The 25,456-nt window shown below is 35.4% G+C and overlaps 1 protein-coding gene across 2 annotated transcripts in view; it reads right to left on the reverse strand.

Moving 5' to 3' along the window:
- The window catches only part of Synj (synaptojanin), a 506,691-nt gene that overhangs the window by 171,236 nt on the left and 309,999 nt on the right, over positions 1-25,456 (reverse strand). For both annotated transcript variants that reach the window (XM_023391789.2, XM_023391788.2), the window contains exon 3: positions 16,864-17,028. In XM_023391789.2, coding sequence (XP_023247557.2) covers positions 16,864-17,028 — 165 coding nt within the window. The remainder of the gene's footprint in view (positions 1-16,863; positions 17,029-25,456) is intronic.

Here is a 25,456-nt window from a genome sequence, read left to right on the forward strand (position 1 = left end):
GGTTCTAAAAAAAAATTATTATTAAAGTATAACTTTTTATCAGAAACAAATTGTTTCATGAGAAATGGGGTACAAAGAAGTTAAACATCTTCCTAATTTATAGGGCTAGTGTATGAAGTTATAACGTAAATCATACAAGACATGTTTTTATAAATTCTTTCATATTTATGTATAATTATAATAATAACGATAATAATAATGATAATAATAATAGTAATAATAATAATAATAATAATAATAATAATAATAAAAATAAAAGAGTCAACGCACTAATAACTTTATGGTTAAGAAAAGCATAACTTACATAGTGGACTACCCATGTGGGGTGGCTGTGGGAGGCTAAGGAGAAATAATAAAAATTCAGTAGGGTCACCGTAGGGGCTCTGAGGGGTCTGAATGGAAAACTGGACTCGCTAAAATAAGGAAGCAAACAAGCAAAATTTTTCGTACATTGTGGGGAGTCTTTGGGGTCAGTAGAGGACTCTGCGGGGAATCACGGTAAGCTCCACCTTAATCACTACATAATATAGTAAGATGCGTGTAAATGTGTGAATGTACTCATATATGTGATTGCATGAACATTAAACACACATGAAAGGGCTAATTATGTTTTTGTTTAAAAAAAAGGATTATTTATTCCACGGGTCATTTATTATGACTTAACCACAAAATATTTCAAAATTCGCCATATCTTCAATGAAAAGCAGGATGAACAAAAAATAACCATTCTCACAGTCCCGGAAGAAGTCATCAGGGTGCCTAAATAGAAAAATGTTGGTATGTATACAAACATAACCTCAAATTTATGTATTTTAGATGCATCTTCATAAAATAAAGGGGAAAAGATTTGAAAAAAATTGTTTAATGATTAGAAGATAGTCTTAATAATGCAGAAATTATTTTCCAGGATCATGTGTACACATGAATTCCTAATACTAAAAAATACGTTATATCTTAAGGAGGACCAAAAATAAATATCCTTACAGATTTCATTAAAAAAAAAAAAATCATTATTATGAACAGATGTAGAAATGTTGATTGATATTCAAAGAAAACGTATTTTTAGTGTTTTCTTATATCTTCAAGGATTATAAGTTAAAAATTTGAGAAAAAAAGTAGCAACTCTGGCTGTTACGAGTACTATGCAACTTATAAGTAAATAAAGAATGAGTGTAAGAAATTGAAAGAAACCAGACACTGCCTTGAGTACAAATATTAAGGCTGCATCATAGAAAATAAATACTGAAAGTAAAAATGCACACAAGGTTATTACTTCAGCGTGAAAGGGAGTACCTAGTGCAGTTAAAGAAGCAGGTGGTTAAAAAAAATTCGAAAATACTACGTACCTTACTTCTTTATATTAAAACCATTTATTTATTCCAGGCTCAAGTGCAAGCAGTGCACTAGAAAATGGTGTAGCTAAAAATTAAAAAGTATTAGCGCATGTAAAACTGTCAACGGTCAGTTGAAAGAAAGCTGAAAACATAATATAAACTATGAAAACCATTTCACTTAGGAAAGGCCTCAAACTTTAACCAAGATTGAATTTGGTGTCTACTCATACCTGGATGCTGGAAAAAGTTTTTAAAAAAGTTTGAAGTACAGTTATCTAAGAGAGCTTGAATTAATGTTAATTTGTGGAAAGATGCAAAGAAGTTAAAATTTTCTGATTTTTTCAGGGTATTTATTTTAAATGACTAACCTGCTGATGGACCTGGACATAGTAAAATTGCTTTTTGCTCCGAAAATAAAGTTAAAAGGAATAAGTGAATCGACGCCAGCGCTCATGGTGGCTTATGTATGCGATCTAAAGGTACGCTAATAAATTAAAGTCAATATCATTTTAAGTTTTCATGAAATATGTTGAATGGTAGGAGTCATAGAGAAAAAAATGTTGTTACAATTATTATAAGAGTCAAAACTTATGCATACAAGTTGGTCATATCACGAGATTTTGTTAGCAATCATTTTCAATGGACATTAGAAGTACCAAAGCAGTGATCTAGACTACTCTAAGCACATCGTCCTCGTATGGCAGATGAAAGTGTGTGGATGTAGGTCAGTTGGAGTTCTGCAATATTTCTGTTCAGGCTTCTAACTAGAAAACTAGAAATATGATTTAATATGTTATTGGATGCGTACTAACGGATTGGAACAGTGTAACAATTTTGAGAATCACTAAATTTTTTGTTCTCATAATTCAATTATTAATTATGAACAGATTTATAAGCTAAGGTTCATTTGAACGACTTGGCAAGGCAAGGGTTAGATTAGTTTTAACCAATCTTGTATTAATATAAAAAAGTCAAACAACCAATGAAACAATCTAGAATCTCATTAAAATAAACATTTTGTAATTAAGCAAGATGAATCAGTATTATAATTTCGTAATAAAATTTAATGTAATAATTCCTAATTAAAATTTATTATTACTTAATTCTTCCTCTCCTTATCAAAATGTATCAACTATCTTACTAAAGAAAATTCATTAACTTATGAACATTATCAATTACTTTGTTAAAAGGTTTATAACTTCACTTCACTATATATACTTCACTTTTCTAAAATCACAACAATTTTCGGTTTCATCAATTAACTAGTAAAATTATAAGTGTGTGCAAGTAACAGTCGCTTCACAATTTAAAATTTGATAACGCACTTAAATAATCATTACAAATTAAATTTTAGTGAATATAGCAAGGCTGTAAATACACAATTTTGAAAATAAATTCTGAGGCAAGAAAAATTTCGCATGAATTATGAAGTACAAACTTAAATAAAAAAATCCAAAGTCTTAACAACTTTCAAACGAGAAAGAATCCTATACTCTAAGATGTCAAAATTAAAGTAATTGTTCGAAATGTCTGTAATCAATTTAAATATCCAAAATCTTGCAATAGAACTTCGCAACACTGGTGCTACTCGTTGTAATATTCTTGTTGTTTGTGGACCTCCTTGAAAGTCGAAAAGAGAAGAGAGTTCCAATTGTATAGATTATAAAATCAATAATGAAGAAGGTGGTTGGACTTCTCGTTGATATTTATCTGCGTTGTTGAAGCCAATCATCTGGCTCGCTAATTTTTATACGTACAACTTTTGCTCTCTTTTCGTAACACGTAAAAGAGGAGGAAACAGAATATTGAAATGCCCCTAACAGCACACAAAAAAAACAGAGAGAGAGAGAGAGAGAGAGAGAGAGAGAGAGAAATTTGGAATGTGCAAGCGCTCTCAAGGAATAATACAATGGCTGGCCAGCTGCTACTTGTTGAGCCACGTGGCATTTTCCTTGTCCTTGGTGCGTACGTAAGCCGGTGGCGGCACACCTTTTTCTTCTTCTGCTCTCTTTTCACAGCACACGAGAAAAAAAAGACAAAGTTTAGAATGCGTACTAGTCTTCTTATTTCTCACAGCACACGAAAGAGAAAGAAAAACTCACACTGTCCTTACACATACACTTTCTGCTCTGTTCTCGCAGCTCACGTGAGAGTGAAAAATTTGGAACGCGCTCGCGCTTTCGTAGAACTATACAATGGCAGCCTAGCCACTACTTGATGAACCACGTAAAACATTCATTTTCCATGGTGCGTATGTACACTGGCTTAGCTTCTAAATGGCTGGCTAAGAGCTCCAGCTCGTTAGCACGGGACACTCTCTCTTTCTTGTGCGATCCGGCTTGAAGAAATTGCTCACCATCCTTGAATGTTGATGTAATAGACTGTGTGATTCAGTTGAGCACTGAATTGACAGGAATAAAAAAGGTAAAATGATCTCGTCACCTTTTTCTTGGTACATCCAATTAAAAGATGTATCTACTTTATTTTTCTCCATAAAAACAAGTTAGTGAGTTATACAAAAATTTAACTTCAATTAACACTTTTTGTGTAATTTTACGTTTGTAAAACTTATTGATTAGTCACCTAAAAAGAAGAAATAATTTCAATCTTGAAAGAAACCGAGCAGCACACTCTGTCCCTTAGTTGAAACGCTCAAGCCACGTCTTATACAGAGCAACTCAAACGCCTGACTCGTTTGACGTGCTGACGGTAACTGACTTGGTTAGCGTTTCTTTTTAGCTTGTACTCGTCTCGCACCTTTCAGCAGTGGCACCAACTTACTGAACTGGTTCCCCCCTTATCCTGTGTCGCCAAGCCCCCATCCAAACAATCGAAATAGGGACAAATAGGGAACGATAATATAATTCTCAATAATTCGTTAGTAAAATCTGAACTACTTTTTAATAAGTTTATTTCAAGCTTATTTTTTGTAAATTGAATAAAACTACACTTAAAAATATGAGATGTATTGTTGGCGCTCGTACCTGAATTATCACGCATGTGCAACAGCAAGAAGACGAGACGCTGTGACGCTGCACTTTAGCGTCAAATAACTACAGTTTGTTCACTCTCACGCGGTCAGTCAGTCTGTTCGCACACGCACTTTCTGTCTTCGTATAACCTTTATACTTGATCCTAACTTTTCTATTCGTTTTTGCTGCTGTACTAAAGATAGTTAAGCCTAAAAATAATAACAATAAACGTGTCTGTGTTCAATCATAAATTACGAATGTTGTACATTTATTTGCCAAATCGCCTACTCATAAACCCATACTGCTAACAAAAAATAACAGATATTTTTATCTATACTACTTCTATTTTACATCTTTATTACTTAATTAATACATAATCATCCAATATTCAATTTTTTTTTAATTTTAACGATATTTGAGTGAACAAAATATTTTTACTTCAATTGCAATCATTCAGCTTGATTTGTTTTCTTTATAAACAGCTACTTTTGTTTCTTATATTTAAATTTAGATTAACAACTACCTTTCTAGAAACTTTTTTTGCTTACGCACTTTATCCAAGCTATTCGTTAATTCTTGATAACTACATGTTTTAAACAGTTTGAGAATTACATGTTTTAAAGCTTGTTGCACACTCTCAGCATCATTGCATGTACTTTTATGTTTTCATTCAGTGACCTTCAATCCAAATTCTAATGATTCAATGTTTTTCTTATCACTTTCAAGTTTTTCACAAAAATTTCTCATACTTTAATTTTTTTTTCAGCATCAAGAGTTTCTTGGTTTAGCTTTGCTTGTTTTCATAATTTTTGTTTTTCCAAGATTAGTTAGTATAAAACATGAGCACCTAAAGTGCGTTTTTTAACAATTTGGATGTTATTTGAATTTCATATGTTTTTAGTCAAATTGTTTAGGATCATTTTTTGTATCTAGTTTTGCATTTAATATTTTTTCAGGCATTTTGATTTTTTTCTTAGTTAACACTTGACCAAAAACATAAAAACCTGTTTCTACTTCCGTATTACCATGACTGAATGCCAGAGTACTTATTACGACTCGTTTTATTTCTTTGTATTTAAGTTGTTGATTATCATATGCATTTTGAATCTTTAGAGTTTTACTGAAGTAGTAATTACTATTTGTAAATTTTTTTCCAAAGAAAAATTTTGCAGTTTTGTCTTGCTATACTAACTTCTGTTGACATCCTTAGTTTAAATAGTTAACAATAAACGGTAATAATTTTGCTATTTTTATAATGTACTAAACACTTGTAGGATTTTCAAAATTTTTAGGTGCTACACATTGAAAATACTCAAGTGTTTTAATACATACAACTTTCTTTAAAATACAATTAACAGCAGTGGTACAAAATAAACAAGCATCCTTCACAAATCTTACTTGTGATGATTTTGTTGTAAAGTTAAAAATATGTTTTTAACCAGTTCACCAATACTAATATCATTGAAATTTAAAAAGTTCATCAAAGTTTGTCATCATTTCTTAAATTTTTTCAGCGAGGAATGTTACAGATTCTAGAGTAGACTTTTAAACGAAATGTGATAAAAGATTAAGTATCAAAATTCTTAGTTGTGTGTATAGTAGATGAATCAACAGTTCTTTTTTTTGCATAAAAAGTGTGAATTTTGAAGTAGAAATTTTTGCTGTATTTGTAACAAATTTTAATGTCATTGATAACAGATCATCTTTTCAGTAAGATGTGATATCGATATAATTTTGTTTAGTTTGAGTTTTACATTGTTTACTTGGTATAAATTTTTAAAAAGTATTTAACTATCACAGAAAGTTTCCCGTCTACTCTTTCAGACAATGATCCTATGCTAGTCAGCGTGTAATAATATGTTTAATAAAACTATGAGCTGGTAACTAAACTTTTAACTAGATTTTTCTCAAATTTGTTTAACGTACATCATAATGATAAAAATAATATAACTTTATAATAAAATTAGACACATCAACCAAGAGACATTCATAAGCGTATTTAAAAGCATTGTGAACAATATGTGAATTGCAAGTGCCTACATAGATAAATGGCTTGAAATTCAGTTCTTTTAGTTGTTATTCAAATAAATTTTCAACAGTTTTGCATACGTTCTGACCGTCATTCCCTAACATTAATAATTTTTCAAGCAGTATATTATTGGAATCTAAAGCTTTGGTCAAATAACTAAATAAAATCTGATCAGTTACAGATCCAATAAACTTATAAGCACGTACTGCATTGCATACTGGTCTTCATGCCTTAAATATCATCTATGTATTAGACAGGAATCTTAGGCAACAACGCGGCTCATAGGAAATCATACTCATTGAAAAACGTTACGGATAACTAACATCGTCGTGCTGTCACTGCTGTGGACCACCATCGAGTCTGCACGCTCTTGTTGCTGCGAGATGCCGATGTGCCTGTGCAACTTCTCTGCTGTTGGCCACCATCGTACCTGCACCCTATTAGGTCTACAAATGTCATTACTGTCGCTATGAACGTGAATGCTTAAACATACAACTTACCAACGTCAACTTGCCATTGTTGCTTGTCGTACAAGCTTACCACTATAATTCAGGCCCCCTTGTCATTACATTGAATTGATGCTTTTTTTACATCACACGCCATTGAGCAACGTACCACCATTGTGACAGTTGGTGTTACAAATCTCCTGAACTGATGCTTGATATACATTTTTGACGTTCCTTGTCATCTAAGTTACAACAGCTAATGTTTTTATCCTTTATCAGAGGTAAAGTCTACTCAAAGTATTCAACTAAGGTAGACATAAATATTTTTCTCTCATCAACCGCATAGGTGTGTTCTACAAATTTGCTAATTTTATGCAAAACACTCTTAGTACAGCAGTGTAATAAGTCGGTAGGGTTACCATTATTTCAGTTTCTTTTCTTTAGTATTTCATTTGATACGACTTTTTAAATAACTGTGGTACATAGACAGTATAAGTACAGATGTAAACCTGATATGCGAATTAGGTTAATACGCATTGAATTAATTAATAAAAGATGTAGTAAATTTTGAGTACAATTAGTAAATTTGAAAAGTAATATTAAATAGCAAAGCTAATTTAGCTGATCTAATTTTAGGAAATTACGACATGCATAAATGACCAAAGAACATTATTTAGAATACAACATACCAAGGACTCATTCAAACAATTTCAACAGATCAATGAGAGTAATGTTCAGTAAGAAACCGTAAACTAAAACCATAATTATTTCAAAGATACCGTTTTTGATAATGGTCAGGATCAATACTATTCAGTTATAAAAGATTTTAAGGATTTTCTTTAATCGTTCAATACGGGCCCCACTAATTAAAATGATCTGCAACCAGTCCCTAGTTAATTCCTTAAACTATTGCTCGTTACCTTCTGTTGACATTCATATTTTTCTCTGGCAACTTAAAAGCTTGGAAAAATGTGAGGAAAGTGTTTAGAGTTTTATTTTAGTAAAGCAGAACTACCTACTGTTACCAAGTTCCAACATTTTCATACCAATGTATCTGGTGACGCATCCGACCTAATAAAAAACATGCTATTATCAGAAGAAAATTATATTCAAACGTAAGACACTTTAGTCAGATTTTTCGACAACAGACGCCGTCTTGTTACCTGCTATACTAATACTGTACTGAATTGACAAGCAATGAAAAATGCGTATTCAATTGGACTCAAACATGTAGCAAAGGAAACTATAGGGCCATTCGACTTTCTGATTACCTTAGGTCAAAGAAAAGGAGATAAACATGTTTTCATAGCATTAGTTTAGAGTAAATTTAATTTCTATACAAATAAAGATTGGCAAAGATATCTTGTAAGCTCCAGCATCTCTTTGTGTTAACTGTTTCGGTAAACACAAATCAAAGAAGTGTAACTGAAAATTTGCATGTTTTGTTTAAAAACATCATACACTGTTGTATAATAATGATCTTATCACAACTAAATCTGGTTCAGCCGGTAAAGTTCTAAGCCGTCAAAATTCTAATAGGGAATCTAACAAGAATTTGGAGCCTATTCCAAACTGTAAAGTCCAGAGCAGTTCTTGCCATGTTAACACACCCTCTTGATCTCTCTCGGATATCTAGTATTCTTTTACCTACAGCTATTCTTATGTTTCAGACTTTTTCCGTACTCGTCTTAGAGTGAGAGCTCTAGTAAAACAGGGTTATCAGTATTTTTTAATTAACAGATCTCTCTGTGATCTTCTGCATTTAAAAAAATGGGCTATTAACGCTACAATCTCTAATTTTGGTAATCAAATTTTAAGTTCTGTGACAACTGCAGTCAGATTATCCAACGATATTTTCACTCCAACTCCAGCCATAGAGGATCTGGTCGTACCCAAAATTTTTTCGTATAAACCTCTACTCAGTCAAGCTAATACTAAATTCCCAACCGTAGTCTCATATATTGCAAAACAACCTGAGTTACTAGATTTTGTTAAAAAAATTTGGCTAATAGAAGAATCTTTGGTTGAAAGTACGTTAAATGACGATGATCTAGGTTGTAAGAAATATTTCATCGATACACACTATTGTCATCCCAATGGTCGATTTGTTGTAAGATTATCGTTCCAATTTGATTACCTTTATCAAACTGACTCACATAAGAAATTCTTTCAGTTTGCCTCTGCTGTATTTAAGCAACTCAAAAATAAATTATAAACAAATCATAATTTCTACAGGGTCTGTGAGTCATTCATTAGCAACTATAAGAGTCTTGGATGTATGAGAGAGTTAGCTGATCCGAGTCTTGCAGTTTGTTACTTAGTGAACTTAATTTATCATGGAGCTTACAAAATGAATGCTCCTAATTCTAAACTGTGCATAGTTTTCAATTAATCTTTCAAGGGTCCATATTCAACTTCTTTGAATTCTTTGCTCCGTTCAGGTCCTATTTGTTTGACAAATTTTTTTGAAATTATTTTGAAATGATGATTTTATAAATTTACTTTTACTGCAGATATTGAGGAGATATTCTACCAAATTCTTATTAATCCAAATGACCAAGTTTTTCAAGCTATCCGATGGTGCATACGACGTACTGATTTACTTAAGACATACTTACTTACAACACAAATATACATGGTTTGGTAAGCTCTCTTTATTTAGCCTTTCGTATAGTTCGACAACTTGCTGCAAAATACTTGACGTCGCAGGTTAGTTGTATTATTTTACATGCATTTTATGTCGATGATTGCCTAAGGGGGTACTTTTTAGTAAAAGCTAGAGCAAAATGTTAAGAATTGTTAGATTTGACGCAACTTGGTGGTTTTCCACTTAAAAAGTGTATGGTAGGTTTTCCGGCGGTTTTGACAGATATTGTAAAAAAATTTTATGTCGATAAACCCAAGAAGTTTGTAAATAAACGCAAGCTCATCACCATTCTTGGGTTACATTGGAATCCAAACAACGGCAATTTTCTTTTTTAATACAATATTAGCCCACTTCTTCAGTGTTGTATAAACCGATCCTTATTGATTCAGCTTGCGAAAACATTTGATTTTTTTTGATGGGTCTTCCCAATCATGATTGTCACTAGAATTCTTTTTCAATCTCTCTGGTTGCCTCAAATATTATGGGATGACTTTTTGCCGGACTCTGTTGTCACCGTTGGGACGAAATGGTTAAACAAGATCCCCCAATTCAATAAGATCTATTTACTCCGCTGAAACCACTACATGCCTGGTCATCAATCGTTTGAGATCCATGGTATTGTAGACACTTCCAAATCAGCATTCGCAGCAGTACAGTATGTTCGAATAGTCCAAAATGGCGAGGTACATGTGATTCTCCAGTTAGTTGAAACAAAGGTCAGCCCCATAAAAATACTGAGTATTCTACGGTAAGAACTTTGTACAGCTCAGCTTTTAGCAAAAAAAGTAAAGCTCTCTGTCCAATTAAAGGTATACCCATTCATCTTTGGACTGATTCTTTAAATGTTTTTCATTGACTCCAGGCACCACCCTTAAAGTGACCTCCAGACAAGCCCACTAATATAACAAAGATTATTGTTTACTGAACCAGAAATTTTGTATAAGTTAAATCCAGAGTATTCAAGACTTCAAGTTAAGGAATTTGATACTGAATATACTTTATCTTTAAATATATACATACTATTACGTCGGTAAACTTAATAAATTTGAAAGATGAGTCTAGTTAATCGTTTATTAACCTTATGTACGGACGTTTTTTAGAATTGTAACGGCTAATTTCAATAGCAACTTATTGTTTGCATTTTGCATACCGATTTCTAAAAAGGATAAAACGTAAAAATTTGAGCCCCATTTCAGAAAATTTCCCATTTATCAATTTTTGTTTGTTTGTGAACCATCGATTGATTGTTGTTAATTTTCACGCACCAAAACCGACATTTTTCATGGGATTTCACTGTGCCTTGTCAAAATAACGAACTTAACCTGAAATAGCATCTGCCTCTGACTCTGTCTCGGGCCAAAATCCAATAATCCATTAACTCTATTTATATAGGATAATTTAACTTAACATCTGATCGACTACTTTTATAGGATAACGTTGCACAGGGGTGCCCAAATAACACTTATTTTAATCCGCCAAAAATATTGGATTGTGCGTGGTAGACGAGCCGTAAGGGTAGGATAGTCATTGCTTCCAGTGTCAAAGGTTTGAGTCTTGAACTTAGTCACAGCTTATAGAGTGACCTGCCTTGTTCTAGAGTTTTACCAAGTCCTGCAATTTTAAAAACCGGAGTTGACTACGGAATTGATTATGCAGGCCCACTCCCAGTACGGATATCAAAGTAAAAGGTTACATTGTCGCGTTAGTGTATATAGTTACAAAGGTCATCCACTTACAGGTTGTAGAAGATTATACTACCAAATTATTTATTGCTATCTGTAAGTGATTTGTTTCTTACCATGCTTAGTGTGCCGATCTCTATAGAGATCAAGGTAGCTATATTGTAGGAACAGATTTCGAACTAAGGAGAATATGGCAAGCTCAAGGTCAGTTTAGTTTTCTTGGATATAACCTTGCTAATGTAGGTACCCAGTGGCATTTTAATTCACCTTCTGCACTTTATTTCGGCGGTCTTTGTGAGTCAGCTGTTAAATCAGTTAAATACTACATTAAATACATTGTTGGTAATCAGATAATAACTGTGGTAGAGTTTTCAACGCTTCTGTGTAAAATTAGGTATTGCTTTAACTCTCCACCTCAACCTTGACAGTTAAGTAACTTCCTATTTTGCTAAGAGAGTAAAAACCTATAAATTCTATTTGAAAAGGACCAATACTTTAAGTTATAATCGATTACTTTCATAGGATTACATTTCATAGGGGTTTTCAAATGACACTTATTTTGATCCGTTAAAAACATTGGTTTTTTTTGTAGTAAACAAATCATACGCGCAGAATAAGGTCATTATTTTCAGTGTTGAAAGTTTAAGTCTCGAACATAGTTGCAGCTTACGGGTGACCTGCTTCATTCTAGAGTGTTTCCTGCGTTTTCTAAAATAGGAGTTGAGTACGCAGGCCTATTCCAATACGGATGTTGGTGACCAGATACTCACTGTAGAAGAATTTTGAACACTTCTTTGTATAATTATGTCTTACCTCAACTCTTGACCACTGTCCTTCTTGACTGATAATCATAATGATTAAAGCTCCTTGACTCCGTTACATTTCTTAACATTAAAATCTTTACACTCTGTTTCAGAGGTCAATGTTACTTATAAAAAGCTATCTTTATTACGACGTGGGAGACTAATGTTTTAAGCAGTACAAAGTTTTGGGAAAAGATGGTTAACAGAGTACCTTAATAGACTGAATTGCAAACTCAATTAATATGGACGTTGCGTCGCCGTTCTCTAGAAGCAGAAGACATTGTACTGATTAAAAAAAAACTTATAGCGCCTGGTAAGTGGTCCTTAAGAAGAATTGTTAAAGTTTTTTAAGATCTCAAGTCCTTGGTAAAGGTAGTAAAGGTTAAGACTAGTACTACTTAGCTGGGAAAGCCAATTTATAAAATTATATTACTTAGAGCTATTTTTTACGTTGACTATAATTAATAGAAGCCGATGAAACGTTGTTAGAGAATTTTTTCTTGTTTTTTGTATTGACTGTCAATTAATTGGTCAACTAATGCGTTTAATTCAATAGAATTGAAGAATTCTCTTTGTCAGTTATTTAATATATCAGATTCATTTTTTTTATTTTTTATTAATGTTACGAAATTAATGTGTTATTGGATTGAGTATTATCAAAATTCATGCTATCAAACTCATATATCGCATCGCTCATCAAACTAGTACGTTAATACATAACGTACTTCTGGAAAATAAAGCTTAACCCTAGCTCTCTGAACATCAAATCTGATCCATTGTTTGCTTTTGTCAATTTATGAAAGTGCTGAACCAACAGTTGTGATTTACATTATATACCTATGTTTAAAAATGTAAGGATATTGTCTTGTTTTAAGTAAAAGTGTTAGTATCACTTCTTCGTTTTGGCCTTTTATCCTATTCCTATTCTCTTTCCCTACATCTGGCTCATCAGTTATTGTATAAAGTTCACTCTTGTGTTTATTCTTTCACAAATAGTTTCTCGAATTTTCAAGTAGAGTCAATTTAAAACTGAATGATCAGATATACTTTTATGAATTATGCAAGTAAGCTTCAAAAAAGTTTTGATCGTTAATAACTCTAAAAGTTGAAAAGCAGTCATTTTAAAATTTTGAAAAATTATTTATACTAACATTAGTAACATTTCGTAGGAATTTTAAGCTCCTAGGTATTTTTATTGTTGAGATATTAGATATTGAAAAAAACGCTTTTTTAACTTCCATACAATTGTATAGACGAATATGGGTTTAAAAATTGTTAGAATAATGAGAATTTGATTTGTGGACCTCAAAATGTTAGAACCCTCATTTCTGACAGTTTCGCCTGTACGAAAAATGTTTTTATCCTTAAACTAGCTGCAAACCAAACACTATAGTTGGGATAGGCATGTTCTCAAAATCAAACAGTGCTCCTAACAGGGTGACATTGATTTAAGATATTTCTTAAGTTTACAGCAGACACCATTCAGCGTTGGGATTCTCCGTTTTAAGGGCTTTTACATAGACCTATTTCTGACATTTCTTCGCAAGCATCTGTGTGGTTTTTTCTATACTTCCTAATCACTGTGTTAGCTCTCAGGTGGTTAGTGTAACACTTTATCGCGTTATGCTGATAAGCTGCGTTCACAGAGGAAAAGTTTTCTAGGAGCCGAAAATATGTGGAGTATATACTGGAACTCCTGAACGCCAGCTAACCCTAGCACCACCTAGCGTGATTTTTAGTTTTAAGAAAATTCCTTAGACTCTAGGTTGGCTGAGCACATCCAATATCAGTGACCATCAATCTCGGCTATCCTTGACTAGCATCGGGCCACATCGTGAAAGCCAGTGCGTTGGTAAGCCTTAGTTCTGCGCAGCAAACTACTTGTAAGTTACAAAAACAGTTTTACACAAAGAAATAAATTATCTTCAGAAAGTAATCTAATATAAACAGAAATTTAATGTTAAAAAAAAGTGTGACATTTAATTAACTAAGTTTGTTGCAATCGAAACGTCTTTTAAAACCAAAACCAACAATATCTTTTAAACATGACAACACTCGACATTTACATTCGAAAACAACTTTTTTTATTCTGTTACACCTAAAAGACAAAAACTGTCTCAGATTTCACACTAAAATATATATTTAATTGATCTATAACCCTACTATTAAGTAGTAAATTTATATTATCAAACCTTGAAATGTTAACTAGCTCGTCCTAGGAAAAAGCACATACGATCTTGATCACCCCCTAGACTACACCTATACAACCGAGCAGAGTATGATATATGGAGCTGGTGTAAGGCCCGAGTATAGCATGGGTGAAACGTTACAGCCTTAGCTGATGACTTGCTTAACTTGCGTATGCGTTTTTAATCAACCCTGATTTTTGTAAGGAAAGTATGTTTTGAAAACCTTAAGCCTATCAATACACTACCATGTATAAGTTATACGTATCCCAGCATCCTTAAACTTGAAACTCCCAACGATGCATACATCAGGTGTCATTTTGAACTACCTGTAGAGTACCTGTGTATAAGCTATGCGTACCAAGCACGTCATAGGGCCACAAATTAATTTCCCACAAGTTTGCGTATGATCAGTAATTCTAGCAGCACCTAGCTACCTACGGTAATTACTTCCTTGTCAGACATTCTCTAGCCAAAAACAACATTCCCCATGCGTGATACCATGTGACAGACATACCTAAGCACAACCAAAAATATTTTCCAACTGTTATGCATCTATTCAATATTTAAAGAAGTATTAACTAATCAATTCTTTATTACATACGACTGTTCACGTTAGACATGCCTTGGTGCCACCTACCACGTCCCTGTACTTCCGGCACGTCATAGCACCACTTAAAATTGTTCCACGCGTACGTACGCATTTACTGTGCTCTAGTGCAACCTAGTTTGTCCCTCGCAGAAGAGTGCGTGCGTAAAGCAGAATCCAGTAACATTGTCTTTCACTGTAAGACCTCACGTGCTATGGCACCAGCCAGTCAACTATCGATGTCTCTCACATCACCAAGAACGCGTCCCAAAAATACTAGCGTATTGGAGCACGCCCGGGGAATACTAGCATACGCTATCGCTTATGAGGGTATGCGAAGGCCAGAGCACTGTCAGATGCGCTAGCATAGTCTCAGATAAACTATTTTTTCGGTCACGCTCGTATACGCTAGTACAATTTTAATGCATCTACATGGTTTAATTTAATTTAATCAGTACACGTAGCCTGTATACAGGGGCACGTCAAGGGGCATCAAGCTCAAGGATCTTAAGACACGTATAATTTATACACGGTAGTCAAGTGAAAGCTTCATGTTGTCAGAATATACTAAAAATATACATATGAATTTACTTCTTAAACATAGTTTGCCAGGCAACGCTAAGGTACACTAACGTTTTGTCTTTCATGATGGGGCCCGATGCTAGTCAAGGATAGCCGAGGTTGGTAGTCACTGATTTTGGATATGTTCAGCTAGCCTAGAGTCTAAGGAATTTTCTTAAAACTTGAAATTATGCTAGAAGATGCTAGGGTCAGCTGGCATTTACCAGTACCAGTATTTTCAGCCACCAGAAAATTTTTCCACTGTAAACACAGCGTAATAAACAATGGTCCTTGTGTCTAAAGTGTTAATATATGTATCGTGTACCGTTAGAACAGTTAGAATTAACAGTAAAGGAAGAAGAAGGGGTAAGATAAGGGGTGACTCTCTTGCAGTAAAATTTATTCAAAAGTTATCATTATTAAAAAAATATAAAATATGGAATTTCAGACTCCTTATTTCTATGCACAGAAATTCAATAAAAATAAAACATGCAGCAGTGATGAAGAAGATATATGCTTGAAGGCAAATGTAAACGTGTAAAAAAAAAATTTTTGAAATATAATCAAGGTGGCTCGGATGATTTTTACTGGAATGATAAAAATTTTTGAAATTTCGAAATTATGCAAATAAAGTGCGTCTAAAAAATTTACTACAAAAAAATACTAGGGTCAATGGCTTTATTTTTCAGAAAATTGCTATTAAAAATTCACCAATTCGACACACAGTCTTAATGGGCCTGAAGCACAGAAAGTTCCTTTAGAACAAAGCTTACAACTTTTGATTCGACCTCAGAAATATTCATGAATCATGAATTACAGTATCATATTATTTTTATAATACTAACGTAAGATCTTCGAAATTTGTATACATTAAAAAACTAACCTTATTATATATTATTGTAGATACTATTGAATGACATGCACTAAATAGAAACTTAGTGTTTTCATATTTAAATTAGCTCGGAAAAGAAATTTTGATTTAATGTTCAATTTTTATTACTTATAACAATATTCGTAAGTTTTTAGAAAGTGTGCAGAAAAAAAGAGAGCCTCAGAAGCTTACTACAAATAAGAGAGAGTTTTTTAAAACAAACTATTTTTTTTTAAAACAGGAAAAACAACAATTTCATGTTTTTTTGTAAGGGGTATGGACAGGTGAATAATGAAATGAGGATAGCATGTAGGGGCGTAGAAGGTCAAACTTGTTACGAAAAAAAATGTCTGTTGCTTTGTTTTATTTTGTTATAACTTATGATTACAGTTAAAAAGAAATTTTAAGATCGTGCTTTATTCATCATAATTTCTAAAGTATCAGTTATTTAACCTTAGTGACTGAAATTAAGTTGTTTTGCGTAAAAGTGTGGATAATGAGCTATTATGTTTTTTACTAGTTTTTTTAGAAGTAAAAGGTCAATACACTTTTCAATTATATTCGTACATACAGTTGTACGAAAGTGCTAAAACAGGAAAGGTTGCCTACAATTTCACAACTCTCTTTTTTTTTTACATTGATTGCTAGTCTCATAATTACAGTATTACATATTCTCTTAAGGTATGAAGGCTTTAAGAGTGAAGTGAACTTAGTTTACAATGTAATATTCCCTTTAAAATTACCTAGTTCCTGCTCTTTCGCAACTCAATCTCGAAATGATAACAGCTCGTGCTTGTCTATGTCCAACGTAAACAGTACGTATTTCTATGCTTCCACACATCATTTTAATTAACCATTGGTTAGTGTCAATTCCAAATCTCAATAAATGTAAATGAAGCATTCGATTCCTGAAAAAATTAATTCATTGTTATTTCAAAATATTTACAGATTATACAATTTGATTTGTTTAAAATATCTAAATCTGATATTATAAATAGTAAGCAATAAAATAATAATCATTTTGTAAATAAGATATCTAATAGTTAATTTTGTGTTAATTATAATAGTAACAAATTGTTTTTTTATTATTTCTTTTTTAAGAGTTTTTCTCATTCTCAATTTTTCAAAAGACATATAAACTCAAATCGAGACAAAAAAATAAGAATTAAATGTTACCTTAAAAGGTATAACTTGATTCACCGATGTTTTTCTTCATATTAGAATCAATGTTAATAGTATGCAAAAACTCTATTTCCTATTGCAAATGTTTCAAGTTACTTAGCTATTAACACTCAATGCATATTAGTTTACAAGTAGAGTAGAAAAACAAGCTAAAAGAGAATATAACAACCATGGCTCAGCTTCGTTCGACAATGTTATTTGTATTGATTTTCACAAAAACTTTTCGAAAAAAAAAAAAATTTGTTACACGTTATTAGATATACGTAGTATAACTCTAGCTTTGCTTCAGTATCAATTGTACATGAAAAAGAATAAATAAAAATTAAATGACACCTTATACATCTAATCCCTTGCTATACGGGTAAATGACCCAATTAGTGCGCACTGAAATTTTCGACTATTATGAATTTCACATTTTTCAATGTTTTTTGATGTAAATTAAAGCAGTTTTACTTAATGTTTATCTGCGGCATCTAATGCAGTTAAAACAACAAAAATTTTTCTGCTGTGTTACTTATTTTTTTTTTTTTTTTTTTTTAATAATTGTTTTAGTACTGATATCACTTGTTGGTATTACTGCACACGGTTGGAAAAATAGGCACCAGTCGCTGCGTCTCCAAGTACTGCGCGGGTATCTCCCACAAGGTTTTTATGCTGAAGCCCCAGACCCGATTGCTGCGCACAAACTACTACGCACGACTACAAAGGTTCGTAGGTTAAATTCAGCTCGAGTCACTCAGTTAAACAACTAGAAATGTCATGATGTAAAGTGTAATGCTGGATTGAACGTTACTAATGTCTGTGAGTGTTACAATATCCAAGAACTCGAATTTTTTAGTCTAATTAACCTTTTTTCTAATACCGTCGAGTGCGCAGTAGTTGGTGCCTGCGCAGTAATTAGGACATTTACCCTAGTCCATTGCTCGAAGGATTTTTCAATCTTCTGTTTCCCAGTAGAGAAAAAATTGACCATTTTTTTGCAGAATTTTCCCAAAAATACAAAAAAAATAGTTTTGTCCAAAACAAAAGTTAGTTTCATTTATTTATTTAGCAATTGATAGAAAAATACCAACTTTTTCTTTAGCTTTTTGCTTGTATCTCCACATCTATTGCTCTTACGAGAAGGGGTTCCCAAGTGTGTCTCACCGATTTTAATGAAATTTGGATACGTTGTAGATAATAAAAAATAAGAGACACGTGTTTTTTTATCTGCTAGTAAAAGTTTTAAAAGAGTGTAATCAACCTGTTAAAAGTGGCCGTTAGGGTTTGACGACTTTAAGTGGGGAAGTGCGGTTGGAAAAGATCAGAGTCACTTTCAAGTGACTCGAGCCGTCCCTTTAAGTCAAACAACGATGGTGGCACTGCTTCTGATGTTGTTGGCGTTGTGGCTCCGTTTGATTCATCAGAATCCAACTCATCGGAGAGGTGCGGTGATTGAGCGGTGATTCGTAGAGGCCTCGACGAGTTGGTCGCCAGGTTTACTAGTGGGTGTCTAGTTTTTTTTTTTTTTTCAAGGTTCAAGGGAAAAGAAGGTATAGACAAATGTCTTACATTGGTACAGTGATGTTTTATTGAATATGTACTTAATCAATTGAGTGGCTTAGGAGGTATGCATTACACATATTTGCATATCTCGGATCGATACAATCAGTCGTCACACAGTCCGTCTTATATACTTTACGTCGCTGTCTTATTTGCGATTTTCGCTAAAGACTAGTGGTCGCCACCTGGCGAGCGATAGGTGGTACTATAAAATACTAAGGTGGAAGTCAGAGCTGCGCGCGAAATTTCAAAATTTAAATTTATGTAGAAACGATCTAATTTAAGAAAAATAATTATTTTATTATACAATAATTAATAAAATAATGCCCCGGATGGTAACAAACCCCCCATTATAAAGAGTTTGTATTAAATTTGAGGAAGCAGTGGTAGAGCTACAGGAGTCGGAGAAGTTATCACTCTTGATATAAATTTTCACGGTCATTCAGTCCTCCATTCTCGATTGACAAAGGTCCGCGGTTTCATGCACACTCACACTCTCACTACTTTGTTTAGTGTCTTTTCATTATGTATATATATTTTAACTTCAGTTCACTTATGTTTTCGTGCAAGCAAGTTGTAACGTTGGTTTGGACCATCAGGTTCTCCTAGTGGTGGTACTGAGACGTCACCTAATTCTTCTGAATTGCTTCAGAATGGTCTAGTGGACTTATCCGCTTTGCTAGCATTGGTTGTCGTGATCTCCTGCTCAGACCTTGAAGAAGACTTTGGGTCGGCGGTGTGCTGAGGAGTTGCCGATGCTGGCAGGTCGAAGTGTGCATTTGGACGTCGGCAGCGATCGATGGCCTCCGTGTGGGCGAGTTTGAATTGAGAACCGTTAAGTTTCGTGGTAGCTCAACCCTTAGACATAAGATGGATATCCTCTGCCATATGAGCCGTGATAGGATAGGGACCTTCCCATTTTTGCGCGAAGCCGGCACACAACTGTTCCGGAGCCCTCGAGAGTGGGTGGTTATGTATGTAGACCAAGGTACCTGGTGGGTAGATAGGACTGGATTGACCAGTCGAGTAGTGTTGCTTCTGGTACTGCTCTTGATGCTCTATGGTATCAATATACCTCTTTTGTAGGAGTTGTTCTGACAATTGACGGTTTCTCCATTCCCCTGGTCGAGAGGTATTATAACCCAACAGCAGTTGAGCCGGAGATGCCCCAGTGGCAGCGTTGCGGCAATTTCTTAGTTGGTATATAACTCTCGGTAAGTGATACGAAGGCCTTTCTTGATCTACTGGTTTCGGCACTTCGTAGGGTTTGCTCGAGGATAATAAATGGTAGTAGTCCAATGTTGAATTTTTCCAACGCAAACAAGCGTCTCGACAGTATTGACCGATGAATTGTCGACCATTGTCCGTTAGGATGACTCAAGGATATCCCCACCGACCGAAAACTTCATCCTCTAGGAGCTGGGTAAGCCGGGGTGCCTCCGATGAACCCAAAGGAAAGGCCTCGACCCATCGACTGAAGAGATCCGTGACAACCAGTATGAAACTTCATCCCCTAGAGCTCTTTGGATATGGACCCATTAGATAAATGGCTATGATCACCCATGGGTGTTTGGGATAATGTGGTCAAATGGTACCGGACATATTTCTTGATTTCGGCGTTCATCCCAGGCCAATAGTGGTAACCTTTGATACTGCGAGCCGTTTCCTCCATTGCTGTATGTCCCGCGTAGTGAGTGTCGTGGAACTCATAGAGCACTCGGGGCACCATGCTTTATGGCACATAGACCTTCCAACTTGAGTCCTTCGTTGGTCGCTGTCATATCAAGTCGTCGACGAGTCCATGACAAGACAAAAACTGGGTATCTGATGGTGAGAGAGTCAGGCTCTCTGCTGCCTGGATGATCTTGTGATCAAGTTCGAGATAATACGGGTCTTGGAGCTGTGCATCTTTAATTTCATTCAGTAACGAAGGTGATTTGACAACGCAACAGACAGGTGCAGTTGGTGTCTCCCGAGAATTTGTTGGAGGCAGTATCCGGTCCACATCGTCTAGGTTATCCGGCTCCTCTTCAACCTGATTTCGTGAGAGGAAGTCCGCCAGCTGTTTTTCTCGACCCGGACAGTGTTCGATGATCGGATTGTACTCCTGGAGTAGGATAGACCATCGCTTTAATTTATTTCGAGTTTCCTTAGCCGTGCGTAGCCAAGTGAGGCCCTTGGTATCCGTTCGCAAGGTGAATGGTCGATCCTCCAGAAAGGGTCGATATTTTTTAATAGCACAAACCATCGCTAAGCACTCTTGCTCATGCCATGATATTTTGCTTCGCATGGATTAAACTTGGCGCTAGTATAACTCATGATACTACGCTGTCCATCGGGTCTGATCTGATATAAGACAGCTCCCATTCCACAAGCGCTAGCGTCCGTCTGCAAGATATATGGCCAACTCTCATGAGGTCGAGCCCATTGTAGAGATTTCAAGATTTCTTTTTTGAGCCGCTCCATGGCTTCTTGAGCTTCTAGTGTTTATTTTTATGGCCGTTTTTTGCTAATAAGGTCTGAGAGAGGCGCTGTTATTTCGGAATAACGAGGCACGTATTCCCGAAGCCATCCACTTGTGCCAAGGAAGGACTGCAGCTGTTTTCGATTTTTTGGTACTGGTAAACTGCATAGCTTCTCAACATGCTCGGGTAAGGCTTTGTTCCCCTCAGCGGTGACTTGATGTCCTAGGTATGTAAACTCCGACACCCCGAAGACACATTTTCCGATGGCTACTGTGAGTCCGTGGATTTGCAACCTCTCCAAGACAAGAGCGATATGTCTGAGGTGTTCTTCCTGTGTGTTGGAATAGACGATGATATCGTCCAGGTAGACAAGACAGATTTTCCCCAGGTATCTGGTAAGGACTTCCTGACTCATTAGCCTTTGGAAGGTTCCAGGTGCTCCTTTCAGCCCGAATGGCATAACTCGGAATTGGTAGCAACTATCGGTGTGTGTAAAGAAAGCCTTGTATTACATAGACTCGAGTGCCATCGCTATTTGCCAGTAGCCGCTTTTGAGATCCAACTTCGAGAACCAGATAGCTCCACCTATGTTCTTTACGGCGTGATGTATGTGGGGTACCCGTTGAGAGGTGTCTTCGGTAATCGAATTCAGCCGACTATAATCCACACAGAATCGCATGATGCCATCTTTTTTGGATGTCAAGACGACAGGGGAGCTATATGATGAGGATGGCTCAATGATGCCACCAGCTAGCATCTCTTGAACTAGCTCCTCGATGAGTTTCCTGCGCTTGTCTGAGCAAGGATATGGTGCTAACTAGAAAGGTTGGTGTGATCCGACCCAGATCTCGTGTTGCATGGTGCGAGTTTGATGTAACTTTCCCGTCAAAGGTCCAAAGACTTTTGCGTATCTTAGCAACAGTTTGAAGAGGCCAGTACGTTCTTCTCCAGTGAGTATAGGGTGTGATCTTCTCCTGTCCCGAAAATAGTGAGGAATGTACAAAATTGTCAGTAGATGCTTGGTCGACCAGAGCAGCTATTTCTAGCTGACCCAGTCCCACTATAATTTTTTGCAGTGGTTGGCAGGGCATGCTGGTGACATTTATTGCCAGCGTCCCTCCGGAGCGCCTGTTGCTCCCCTGATACTCCAGTTTCGTTTCCTGCGATAGTTGAGGCTCGAGCGATTCGAATGGGACAGTCCTTGTGGAGGTGGTAATCGGGACAGAAGTGGCACTTGGGTGGGCAAGGGTTTGGGTTGGCTCCAGTAGAGGTGGTCACTGGGGTTTGCTTGGAATCCGTACCAGATTTCTTGCCCCGTGTCTTCGTGAGGTCTTCTTCGTCTTTTTCCAGCTGGACTGCCGTAGTGAGGAGATCCGCGTAGGTCTTGAATGTATGGCTTCGGAGAAACTGACGAACAGATATACGAATGAGCTCGACGACCGTGGTGATTATTACTTCTTTCTAGGCTGCAGGGCTGATTTTTTTAGACAGAAGGTACTTCTTCTGCAGAAATGCTGCTACTGGTTCCTTCTCGGTTAGATGTTTGGAATATAGCTCGGAATGTAGTTTTCCCTGGATCGCCGGACTGTCAAAGCATGCCCAAAGAAGCTCCCCAAATTGTTCGAAGGTGAATAGGTAAGGATATTTATAAACCTGCCACCATTTTTCGGCGTCGCCACGAAGCCCCTTTGTTGCTACCAAAGTTTGTTGGATATCCAGGGTGCGATGAGCCGTAAAAAAGAGTTCACATTGGGCGAGAAAGACCTCCGGGTCTTCATGGTTGCGAGCTTCATATGAAGGTAGCTCGGGTAACTGCTCCTGAGCCCTTTGCAGAAGTTTAGCCAGTAGCTCCTCGAGGCTGGTAGTGTCCGTGGCAGGCATTGTATAGTATGTTTTTTTCTTCTATGTTTTTTTCTTTTCAAGCGCCACTGGGTGTTTTTTTCCACCTAGAAGGAGTTTTGCTTGAAAGCGAGTTAGGCGTTTATCAGTCAGCGGCGCTGTTGGACTCGGTGACTCATGGGCACACTGCTCGTGGGTACCCCCAGCAGCAGCTAAGAGTTCTTGGGAGATGGCCCCACGTCGAGCACCAAATTGTTAAAAGTGGCCGTTAGGGTTGGACGACTTTGAGTGGGGAAGTGTGGTTGGAAAAGATCAGAGTCACTTTCGAGTGACTCGAGCCGTCCCTTTAAGTCGAACAACGATGGTGGCACTGCTTCCGATGTTGTTGGCGTTGAGGCTCCGTTTGATTCATCGGAATTCAACTCATCGGAGAGGTGCGGCGATTGAGCGGTGATTCGTAGAGGCCTCGACGAGTTGGTCGCCAGGTTTACTAGTGGGTGTCTAGTTTTTTTTTTTTTTTAAGGTTCAAGGGAAAAGAAGGTATAGACAAATGTCTTACATTGGTACAGTGATGTTTTATTAAATATGTACTTAATCAATTGAGTGGCTTAGGAGGTATGCATTACACGTATTTGCATATCTCGGATCGATACAATCAGTCGTCACACAGTCCGTCTTATATACTTTACGTAGCTTTCTTATTTGCGATTTTCGCTAAAGACTAGTGGTCGCCACCGGGCGAGCGATAAGTGGTACTATAAAATACTAAGGTGGAAGTCAGAACTGCGCGCGAAATTTCAAAATTTAAATTTATGTAAAAACGATCTAATTTAAGAAAAATGATTATTTTAGTATACAATAATTAATAAAATAGTGCCCCGGATGGTAACAAATCCTTAAAGTTTACCCCTAAAAACCGTTTTTCGAAGGTAACTCGCATTCTACAAAATATTTTGGAACAAGGAAAATTAGAAAATTAATATTTTGTCAATACGAAAGTTTCAAAAGCATTTTAACTCCATGGGACTGCAACCCTTATTTTTTAAGGAATGAAAATGGTTGTTTTTCAAGTTTTTATTTAAATGAAAAGTTGGGATTTAATCTAAAAAAATTTTTAAAAATGTACTTATACTGTCGAGTGAAAAATAAAGTTGACGTGTTTTCAAGTTTTAGTAAAAAAAGCTTTGTAAGGGGGTGAACAACCTCCAGCACTAATAAAAGACGTCTTTTGGTTTATCTCACGAATTTTAATTAAATTTGGATATGTTGTAGAGAATTAAAAAGTAAGAGACACGTGCTTTCCTTTTTTGGCTCATAAACGTCCTTAGGGGGTGTAACCCACCCAAAAATTTTACCCCTAAAATCTGTTTTGCTCGATATCTTGGCTTTAAAATTAAATTTTTTTTAAAAAAAAGGTAGAAATAATTTCTTAAAATTCCAATTGTATTCCAATAGGTGATCTACATAAATTGGTACCATAAGTTGCATTCCCTGTTTTTTAAGGGTTAAAAACATATTTCTACCTATAATTTTACTGATTTAAGAATTAATAGCAATTTTAATAAATTGAGATAAGTTTTTAACACATAATATCAAAACGAGAACTCAATGCATTCCAGCATTCTTTGAAATATCATCCCAAAGTAGTGAAGCAACCCTTGTGATTACATAAATGCGAACACGTCAAAATTGTATAAAAAAGACCATTTTTAGGGTCGCTGATTACAAATCTGCTATCAGAGGTACCAAATTCATAATGACAGATCAACGATAGCGCGTAGGAATATTGAAAAAATTTGACTTTTTCAAGCTCGTCCATTAACAATTACGCCTATGCTAAGTACATTATAAAATTTTTTGTATTTGCATTCTAGCAAGGTTAGTTGTATAACATATTCTTATGTGTACATTTTTTTTATAATTACACCATATAATGTATTGTTCTATGAAGTTCTTACAATAATGGTAGTCCTCGAAAAAGTGTTAAAAACACAAAGATTTTTTACACTTACCACAACGTATTACTGCAATGTTAGCACATTCTTCAACTTCACAGTGAGTTTGACAACATTCTTTGAAGCTGAAATCTCTAGGATTATCAAATTTATCTGGTCTTTCACTAAAATAACCACTTTTGTGCCAGTAATATATAAAAGATTTTTATGTCTTGGAGAAGACATTTTCTTGTCGACTAATGATTGAAGTTTAACTATATTGTTTCTTACATGTAAATTCAAATCATAATTCATTAAAACTTTATTATCAGAGAATTTCCTGACATAGTTTTTCCAGTCACGAAATCCATAAA

Source organism: Copidosoma floridanum, unplaced genomic scaffold (assembly GCF_036245765.1).
Source record: "Copidosoma floridanum isolate Cflo_tuat_1 unplaced genomic scaffold, Cflo_Japanese_pri ptg000016l, whole genome shotgun sequence".
Lineage (NCBI taxonomy): Eukaryota > Metazoa > Arthropoda > Insecta > Hymenoptera > Encyrtidae > Copidosoma > Copidosoma floridanum.